Below are 10,845 nucleotides of genomic sequence, written 5' to 3'. Positions count from 1 at the left end.
CTAATGTAAAATGGGGATCATAATCAGCTTCAGAACACTCACCTTGCTTCAGTTCACGTTTTTACACCGTCTAGAATATCAGGGCTGGAAGAGGCTGATAACACTGCCACCAATTCCTCAGCCCCCACCCCTTCCATTTAAGGCAGAGGAAACTGTTGCCCATGGAGACAAAGTGAGTTGATCAAGGACACACGTCTACTTGGTGAGGAGTGGGGACGACAGATGATATGTTTGGACTCCAAACATTCTTTCCCCTGCGTATTCCCTCCCCTCACTCGCACTGTGTAAATTGTGTGCTGTCGTGAGGCTTACAGGGGAATCTGTTCCTCAGCCACCTGTGGATGCTGGGGCTTTCCCCCCTTGATTGGGGTGCCTCTCAGCCCCTCACTTCCCACACTCTCCTCAAGGGAGTCAGCTCCTGCTCTGCCGGCTGGGTGACACCTGGGGAGTTCTTTCCGTTCCTCTGATCGGACACTCGTGCCCAGACACCGAAAACAACAAGTCTGCTTAATTAGGACTTGCACCAAGTCCTGCTGACCTCCACACCATGTTCGAAGTCAAGCACCAAGCCACTGGTTTTACTGCCTTGAAAGGGATATTCAGGAACACTGGGCTCCTGATGGAATCAGTCTCCCAACTCATTCATCTCTGCACCTCGCTGGAACCCCAACCTGGTCCTGAAAGTATCTTCGGGTTGTAACAACTCTCAGCTTCAGACCCCACACTCTTGTCCTCAAAAGCTCAGAGACTGTCTTTGAATGTTGGCTGGAGGAGAAACAGCAGTTACACAAAACAGTATCTGGATTTTCTAATTCATCTTCCTCCAACCCACCCCTTCCTGTTTCTCTTCTCACCTAGACTCAGGGTCCCCTGGTGGAAGGGGCAGGGTTTTTCCATCTGGCACAGTGATCCAACACCTACCCTTCCGTGAGGACTTTCTATCTTTCCCAGTATTACCCATGTGATTGAACACAGTGGGGGGAAAAACCTCTGAGTAAACCTAGCGAGTAGAACTTACAACAAAGTGTATTTCACAGACTGCAGAGTCATTTTCAAAGACGATTGTTTGCTGGGAATTTTTTTAAAAATCTGCAGACAAAAGCAGCGTCTCCTTTGAATTCCTAAGACTCTCTGACATGACAATACCTGAAGTTTTCAAAATTCACAGCTCTTTTCCCTGCAAGCTATTTGCTCAGCTTCCCTAAATAATACCCTGCGTGCAAGGTACCCTGGTACCTTGCCAGTTCTGTCTCAGGCAATATGCAAGCTAAACACTTTTTGACTGATTTCAATATTTTCTCATGAGCAACTAGACAGTATTTTATCTAGTGAATATTACTGACTGCTCTAATCTAAGCCCAGAGTAAGGGCCTGTAAAGGTAATATTATTAGAGTTGACACTCAAGGTAAAAAGCATAGCAATTAACTGTGGCCTGGAGAAAAACAACCCATTCTGAAACGTACTGGAGAGCTGTTCTATTTATATTTCTCCTTCTCTTCCTTCTTTTAAAAATACTGCACCTGTTACTCCATTGATCAGTTAGGAAGTCTACCTTAAATGTAGGTTACACTTAAATTCTCAAGGGAAGAAGTTAAACCACCTGCTTAATAAAATTACCTCTTGTGTGTGAAGCGGTTCCATCCCTAGGTGATTCCTAGGCAAGGAAAATCACTATACACCCTGCACTTTCATTTTGTAGTTGAATAGGAAACAAATGACCCAGGACTCCTTGCTTGGTGCACTGTTTTTGCTTTTTACATCTGTTTTCCTTGCTTTTGTGTCATGCCTCTGTTTAGTTTTATTGACAAAACAATCTGTGCCTAATGTTTAAACAACATCTGTAAAATGTATTATTAAATTATGTTGGAAGAAAAAGCAGAGCAATTCTATGAAACCCCATGACCCCCTATTGATTTTTAGATCTCAGAAGTTGAAAGGATAATTTGTGAATGTTTTAACATTTACATCTACACAGGTACCTATATTTATAGAATCTTTGATCACTTATAAAAGTATTTGCTACATTATTACCATAACTCAGAAAGAAACTTGACCTTTTACGGTTGAATCTGTTTATTATAACAAGGGTGATCTTTTTTTTTTTTTTTTTTTTTAAATAAGTTTACATTTTTACCTGCCAGGGGCAGAAATCTCCAAGGATGACATACTTTTTCCCCCCACTGGTAATAAATGGGAAGTGATGGCTGAATGCTTTGCAGTTTTGAAGGCAATAAATGAAGAAACTAGGAAAATCCAGTGTATGTACTAAATCTGAGAACTTTAAGAGCTATGATGGTTCTGTAAAGAGTCACTGCGGAGGTTCGGATGCACCCTGGAATTTTATGCACCCTATTGATGGGGAGTGACTTTTCTGTCTACATACGTACTGTATTTCACATAAACTATGTATTTTGCACCTAAGACCCATTGCCTTCTCAGAGAGGGTAAAGAAGTAATCATGGAACATTAGGTCTTAATGGGAAAGTGTGTGGATGAGAAGGGGTAAACAAAGAAACTAACATTTATTCAGTACACCCTAGGCTAGACCTCTGCTGAGGCAGGATGTGTCTGAGGCATCCGGCAAGAAAGATACAATGCAGGCACAAGTTCTCATCACATGGAATTCCCAAGTCTGCAACATGGCTGTGAAAACATATAAGGGAGTTTTATTTGACCATTCTACACTCATATTTTCAATATAAAAGAATAAAGTTGGTGTATTCGGGAGAGAAAAGAACCCAGTATTGACTGTGTGTGTGTGTGTGTGTGTGTGTGTGTGTGTGTGTGTGTGTGTGTGTGTGTGTGTGCTCTTTCTTCAGAGTTCTACCTACATATGAAAAGACCCACCTAACCATCTATCTTAAAATTTAAGAAGTTTCCACTTAAATGACATTCAACATATTAGCAATATTTTTGCACTGATATAACAGAAGTATTTATCACAACAACAATGAAAAGACAAAAGCACCAAATGCTATTATTTATCACTTTTGGCTCCAATCATAATTGGGAGTGAGGGAAGAAAGGAAGAAGAATACATACATTTATGGCACATATTGTATTTCAAAAATTATTATGCTTTAAGTCAAAGTCTACCATGGCATGCTAGACTGAAATATTTAGGCAATTAGTTATGGAGGTTGATTTTTAAAAACATGCTGTTACCTCAAATACTTGGATAATTTAGGTAAAATATTTTTACCCAAATTATTTGCCTAATTGCCTCAATTCTCAAAAAATGTGCTGGCATAGACTTGTCCTACGGTGTCTAATCTAATAAATGTCACATTCCCTCCCAGAACCCAATTCCTACAAGTACTAATACCCACCATTTTAAGACTACTCCTCTGTTCCTACTGACAAGTAGACCAAGTATGAGTTAGAGCAGTTATTTCTTTTAATCCAAGTTTTCTCTTAATTAATCAAATCTGTCTTGTTGTTTTACATTTAAATTCTCCCTGTGATCCCCTCTCCCCGCCAAATCCCATCTGGTTTGTCCTTAGTCAGCCAAGGCAAGTAGTATATATTACTTACGTCAATTAAAGACGCATAAAATTAGTTCAGCGCTGGAATGAAAGAATGTTACAACGCACCAAACTTTTCTCATCTCATTTTTCTGTCAAAACCTGACTTCAAGCTGCATCGGCCAGGGTTTCTATGACAAGCTAACAACTGACATGAGTTTATATTTTTCACTTTCATATTGTGTATTTCAATACATTATGTTACTGCCAGTAATTATGAGTGATCGACACCCAACCCGCCCTTCAGCATTTATTAAATCTCTTCGACAGTGACTCATAGTTCATACAAAATGTACATGTGTGTTAACAAGTCTTTAAAAATCCAAAAAGGAAGAAACACATTTTAAATGTTGTGTCAAAATGAAGTGAAGGGGAAATGCTAAAATACTCATGAAGTGTTTTTGTTGTTTTTTTTTTTTAATTATTATTTCCAGAATGAAGTAACTTGCGCTTGATGCTCAATACAGGAAAAATATTCACAGGCTGTCAAAAAGACTCTGTGTAATGTTTTTATTACAATAAAGAAAAATGAAAACCACTTGGTAGTTGTGCTTTTTATCTTCAAGTCTGCCATCTTTAAGATTTGCTCACATCTTGGGTTTCAATACAGTACCGTCTGGGTTTCCTCATTTTTCCATCATATTTCCAACTCAAAGCCCAAAGAAAAAGAAATCTATTATCAGCTCCTTAAAAGGTGAAGAAATTTTCTGGATGAAAATTAATATACCGCTAAAAACTCAAATCAAATGTGGGAATGTCATTATTCACCGAACTTAAGAGAAACAATTTCTATTACAACTTTTAGTTACTGGAGGGTAACTCTCTACCACAAATAAATTCGTTGCAGAGTTGAAACAGTTGCCAAATGCTCGGCAATGAAGTGCAAGCATAGGTCACTTCTAATTCCATACACAGAAGCGACAGCACACGAACACTACATGGTGCCAGATGAGCACAGAATTGGGTTTACATCCCACGTAATGAGTAAAAGTGATTTTCAAGTTACGTGCCTGTGCAGAATTGAGTATCAGTGAGGTTTAGGGCAAAGTCTGCATCTATGTTGAAAAATTATTATCTGGCGTGTATTTTTTTTAAGTCCTTTTATTCCCTCCTCTTAATTGCAAAACCGAGGCAGTCTGATTGTGGTCACTGTGCACAGAATCTAGGAAACGACAATTGCATCCAGCTTGGTGTCACAGGAATGCCTGCCTGGCCGGGCAGCCACAGGAAATATCCCGTAATGTCTTCTACCTGTGGCAAGAGGCTTGTATTGGAATCTGTTCTCTGGTACCAATGTTTGTGGGTGGAGCTCTCTAGCAGACCACCTGAATGGCAGCCCATTGCCTTCCTAAATGTTTAGGAATTTAGGTGTGCCTTCAAAATGGATGGTCTGCTCTATAATATCGTCCAGAACAATTTGGAAGACAAAGTTCAATTATATAGTATCCAGAGTCTTGAAAATTAAGATACAGCCGCAGGTACAAACAGGCAAACAAAAAAACCTCAGCAGCCACACGACTCCTAGTAACACACTACTCAGGTATAGTATGTCTTCCGTTGGTTCCTTATCCACTTGACTAAAAGGGCTACAAAAACCGATCTCCCAAGGCTGCCGTAAGGTCATAGAAATTGATAACCCGTACAAGCAATGCTTATGTTGAGTCTGTCTGTGGCTTGAAGATAGAGCACTTTGTAAATTAATCCTCCAAAGGCAAATATATTGTAAGTAGCTTGTTATCTCTAAAATACTAAATCGAAGAATACATGGGATTATATTGACAGAAATTACATTTTCTGTAATGGGGCTTAATATATCTGAAATCTCTCCCAAAGGCTCCCAGACTCTTTAACAGAGAAGGGTCTGTTAATGTAGGTGCAACGGACATCAAGAACAAATTTATTCACCAAAATGGATTAGGCCATATAATCAGAGATTCTGTAATATTAATCTTTGACACTTATTGAACAGAAAGAAATACTTCTGTCTGCAAACTGGCATTCTCAGTTCTCATCTTTCCCCAGCCAGGCTTTGGGCCTCTTCTGGATTTTACTTCAAAGAGGATATGGTTTCCCCATCATAAACACTAATCTAAAAATATTAGGACAATTAATTAGACACTTCGTTTCAGAGGAGGTTGGATTTTGATACCCTTCACATATGACACTATATGACTGTATGAACGTGGCTTTCAGCGCACTCACAAAGGGTAATAAATCATACTTCCTCAAAGGCTCCTTGCCACACCGCTGTACATTAAGTCAGAATATTGTTGGCTGGTACTTGGTACCTAATCTCAGCTTCCCCCCAAATCAGGAGTTCACACATTTATTTAGAAACAGTATTGCACAGCTCTGAGATACATCAAGTTTTGAACAGCATCAAAGTAGAAACATACATTTTTTCTCTTTTTTCTATAGGGAGCTCAGAAGAAAGGAGAGCCCATCCTGGAATGCATATCCCTAACAAATTCTAACTGAACTTAGTTATTCAGCGAATTTAAAACCTGACAGGTATGTGATAGTGGATTTTCTTGTTTCGTAGAAAAGAGGATATCACTCTTTCTATTGATTATTCTTACAAGTTAAAAAAAAAAGGATCATAGAGAGAGACATTTACAGAGCCATAGTGAACGTGAATTAAACACTAATATATACTATGCCTAAAATTTGTCAATTTATAAAGGAGGTGGAAAGCAATACACTGTTTTCTTTTCTATACTAGCAAGTGCTCTCACCCACCAGTCAATACTGTGTTCTCACCTTTGGATCAACAAGCCACGGGGGAAAACTGGGTGTGTCTTCTTAATGCAAAACATTAGCTGCAGGTTGCCAGAGGGGGAAGCAGACTGTGTGTAAACACAAAGCCAAATTACTTACCAATTGTTCACTTGAAGGATGGTGAGTCCTGTGTCTTGTGCCAACTGCTTTTTCTGTTCTTCAGAAGGGTAAGGGTGCTGAAAGAGGACAAAAAAGATAGGTTGTGCACGTACACTTTGGATACACAATGTGCACATCACGTGTCAGGTGCAACGCTAGGTGTGAGGGATTCAATAATAAACACATATGCTCTGTTAAAAACAATATGTGTACTTCAGGCAATATTTAGGCTATTTTGTCAATAACCTAAGAGTCTAGCGAGGTCTATAATTAAAGGTAAAAATGCTGAGGTGTGTCACTCTTATTAATGGAATACTACATCATCTAATTAATGGCAATAAAAGACAAGCCAATTACCAAGATTAGTGAAGTGTATAAATAGCTACTTAGGATACGTGCAGAACCTTGATACTGAGTTTATTCTTTAACAGGTTTATTTGTTGCAAACACAAAATTCAGTAGGACCTTCACTGTATTTTATGGGATTAAAATAACAAGTTCTTTTTGAGCGTACAAAAGTGTACCACCTTGACGTGATATTTTCTAGAACCACAGATTTTTAAAGCTGAATCATTTGGACCGACAAGCTCAGCTCAGGTCCCCAGGAGTTAAGCACCTTGTTAACATGATATTGTCCTCCCAAAACACCATGTTGCTGGACGCAAATATCAAAATTAAAGTGGGTGTATTTAAAAAAACACACACACACACTATTCATTTTAGCTCTTCTGCAAAGCACAAACAAATGAAATTCTACCAAAGTTGGTTTCCCTATCTGAATGTCAACGTATGCTGGGATTCTGAACACAGGCCAATGTAAGGTCAAAGACCAGCACATTTTGCATGCGAAGAAAAAGCCTCAGAAGTTAGAGTGGATAAAAAAATATTACAGGATTAGATCATAAAATGAAATCTATACCTTCTTGTAAGATGTTTAGAATTCTACTAAGATTAGTTTTGGCAAGATACTTTCTGTTTAATAGTCAACTATATCTAAGTTTGAAATATACATTTCTAAAGCCTGGGAGAGGAGCTGAGGACATGGTTTCCATCCATTGGTGACATGGGCTACTCTGAAACACTGCACCCCAATAAATTCTCCCAAGATAATAATTGTTCTGATAGTCAACCTTCTATTCTCTTTATGAATGGGAAAGGGCACCCCCAACTCTCCATTTAACGATATATGCCATCGGAAACTAAATTCTGGTCTATTGAATGCTAATTAACATAGCTTTCAATCTTATTAATAATGTCTGATTAGATGCTAAGAAGGCTCGTTAATGACCACTTCAATGCTCTTACATATAAGTTTAAATATGTTCTGTATCTATACACATGGGATTCGATTTGTGGAGAGCAGAGATGTAGCCATTTTTCCCATAAGCATTGTGTCTTGATTGTCACTTAATCAATAAATACACAGTTAGAATAAGGCTTTGCTTTCACGGGATATAGTGCCTCTCTCTAAAGAGCTCCAAGTATATTACAGACAGAATGGTAATTAATCCCCATTATATCCCTTTGAGGGACATAAATAGAATCTATTGTCCCTCATGTTTTACTGGTGAGGAAACTGGCCAGGGGAAGGCACAGTCCGCAGTGACACAACCTAGGGACATTTCCTGCTTCCCATCCAGTGTCTAAGCCTCATCACGACAGAAGGATACGGCAAACGCCTTTCATAATCTCCATTCCTGTCCCGCCTCAAAATCCTCCAGACTGCTCACCTTGCCCAGCAGTGCGTGCCACCACCCAGCCCTGCCCACTTCCCAGATGGGCATCTTCTTCTCACCCCACCGCACCCCTCTGTCCAGCCACTTGGTGTGTTCGTCCAACACCCCAAGCTGGTCCCTACCCTCAGGCTCCTGCTGTAAGGTAACTGTCAGGTCTCAGCTCAATTGTCAAGCCTTACCCTCCCAACTCTCCACCAGACCACCTTATCACTTTCACACCAGTTTTCCCCCTTTTTCTCTAATAGCAATCATCACTCAATGAAACACCCGTTCTGATTATTTCTTTCCTTGGTCACGCGTCCCTTCTCACTCATTTAGCATCTCTAACACCCTCGTCTTTCTCATTCACCATCCTTAAAGCCCAGACCTGCACATAAAGAAAACCAGTAAATACCAGTGGAACAAAGGAATGGCTCTGACTTGCCACGATACACAGATACTCTCCACTCAGATGCAACATCAAAATGTATAATAGGGCTTCCCTGGTGGCGCAGTGGTTGAGAGTCCGCCTGCCGATGCAGGGGACACGGGTTCGTGCCCCGGTCCGGGAAGATCCCACATGCCGCGGAGCTGCTGGGCCCGTGAGCCATGGCTGCTGAGCCTGCGCGTCCAGAGCCTGTGCTCCGCAACAGGAGAGGCCACAACAGTGAGAGGCCCGCGTACCGCAAAAAAAAAAAAGGAAAATGTATAATAAAAAAAATTTTTTAAAGCCCACAGGAAGTACAAACAATCCAATTTGAGATCCACAACACGACTTTCCTTACTTCATTCCTAAAAGTGATGTCTACCCAGTCTTTTCAAATGAAAGTATATCACCTCCATAATCGGCAGAGATCGTAGGTGACGATCACCCTACTCACCATTATGCGAGTCATCACAGGCAAAATCTCACAATTGGATACTGACCTAAAAGCAATACACTGCCCTACGGTTTAAAACATGACTCCCACTTCGTAAAGGTTTGCCACACAATACAAACCAAATGAATCTTTTATCCTCTGAACTGAATTATGGTTTCATATATAGTAGTTCTATGTCTACACTAGTTGAAGAATTGCACAAAGTTACATATGACCCGTTTAGACTGTATAAATTATGCTGCCATTCACTAACTCTGAGCCTTTGAAAAAGGGACAACTTCTCGATTTTATCATCTGGGGGTTAGCCAGGCTAGCAATTCTTGAGTAATAAAAGCCTGACTTTGAAATATGCAAATTTTAGCATCTAGCTGTTGGCACTATTTGCTATATAAAGCTGTACACTGATGGACACAAGTCATTTCCAATCTGTAACATCTTCTGTAATACGATTTGCTTACAGCTTTGCAGGTCCTCTGGAAATCTCTTTCAGTGCTTTTCAATTGAATTAATAAATACGTCAATGGTCCCTCTTCCCTACAGCTGCATGGCAACACCTTTTGCCCTGTCTTGTTAGTTGTGTCTTAATATTATGACCAGAACTGGATAAAAATTAATATTTATGCCATTTACCTTTAGTTACTTTGAAAATTGAGAATTGTCACAGTCATTTATTTGTGCTGTGTTTTCAAGAGTATTTTTGCATGCCTGTTTGTGAGCAAGTTTTACATGCATTCTTAGAAAGCAAGTGGAATTCACATTTTATTTATGCAAAGGGTGTCAGGAAAATTCTCTTTGGATCATTAAAATTACCTGAATCATTATAGCTTCAAAGAGCAATCTATGGCCTGCAAATTGTCAGTGCAAGTTTAGGTTGTTTCTTTACATCATGCAGTTTCTGATTTCAGAATTTAAATATCATAAAATGAGAAAGTTCTAACCATTTTTTTTCTCTGTCACTTTTCATGTGATCTGATTTTAAGTAATTGGAACAAACTGTGGCTAATTTCATGCAGCATAATTGCCAGGCAGCCTCAAGCTATGGAGACCCAGCACTCTGTCTCCATTAAACAATTTTCAGTTGTTCAGGATATATTTTTTTAATAGAAATGAATGAGCCTGGATGAAATTAAATGTCACAATAATCTGGTCATTGTTAAGGGGGCAAAAGGTATCAACAAAACTCCTAAACCTCTGTCTGTGGTAGACCGACTGGATAGTTTTCTTTTTTTCATAGTTCTTGAACCTGGTTTCCCACAAACTTTCAATTCCCCCCCCCCACAAAAAATTCTGTAATTGCTAGAATCACATGAAAGCCACAACTTCAGGTAGTTAATCCACAGTCAGTCAAAAATTCACAAAGAAGTAGGCTTTTTAACTGAAATCCAATATGTTTAACTATCTTAAATCCTATGCATCTTTCCTAGATAAGCTTTGTGTGGACAGTATGAGTTATTCCTTTGTAGACTTAAAAAAATAAAAATGACTTGACAAAAACCCAACATGCCACAGGCAAGGCTGCTGTGAAAACATTCAAAGCCCAGGTTGCCTTCCGCCCATAGGGCTAGTGAGGCCATGAAAAGGGCAAAGGTAGATGTCATTTTACAAAAGAGAGAAAGACGAGCGCCATATTAGGAAGAAAATGGAAAATTCATTCCAAACCATTGCAACCACAGGGCTAGGTCTCCCTTGCCATTTTCCTGAACACCTCTGCTATTATGGCATCTAAGCGGCAAGGACACTGGTTTAAGAGAGATCAGTAGGTTCTTGTGAAGGAAAGAGGGATTGCACTTGCCAGATACACCAATCAACCTAATCACTATGGGATATCAAAGCAAATTTGACCACAG

General features: G+C 39.6%; 1 protein-coding gene across 3 annotated transcripts in view; it reads right to left on the bottom strand.

The window, feature by feature from the left end:
- Nucleotides 1–10,845, bottom strand: part of MEIS1 (Meis homeobox 1) — a 138,361-nt gene that overhangs the window by 17,675 nt on the left and 109,841 nt on the right. For all 3 annotated transcript variants that reach the window (XM_024741635.1, XM_024741636.1, XM_024741637.1), the window contains one exon: nucleotides 6,403–6,479. In XM_024741635.1, coding sequence (XP_024597403.1) covers nucleotides 6,403–6,479 — 77 coding nt within the window. The remainder of the gene's footprint in view (nucleotides 1–6,402; nucleotides 6,480–10,845) is intronic.

Source organism: Neophocaena asiaeorientalis, unplaced genomic scaffold (assembly GCF_003031525.2).
Source record: "Neophocaena asiaeorientalis asiaeorientalis breed wild unplaced genomic scaffold, Neophocaena_asiaeorientalis_V1.1 scaffold381, whole genome shotgun sequence".
Classification (NCBI taxonomy): Eukaryota; Metazoa; Chordata; class Mammalia; order Artiodactyla; family Phocoenidae; genus Neophocaena; species Neophocaena asiaeorientalis.
Note: the sequence above shows the minus strand (reverse complement) of the source record. Positions and strands in the feature narration are given on the sequence as shown.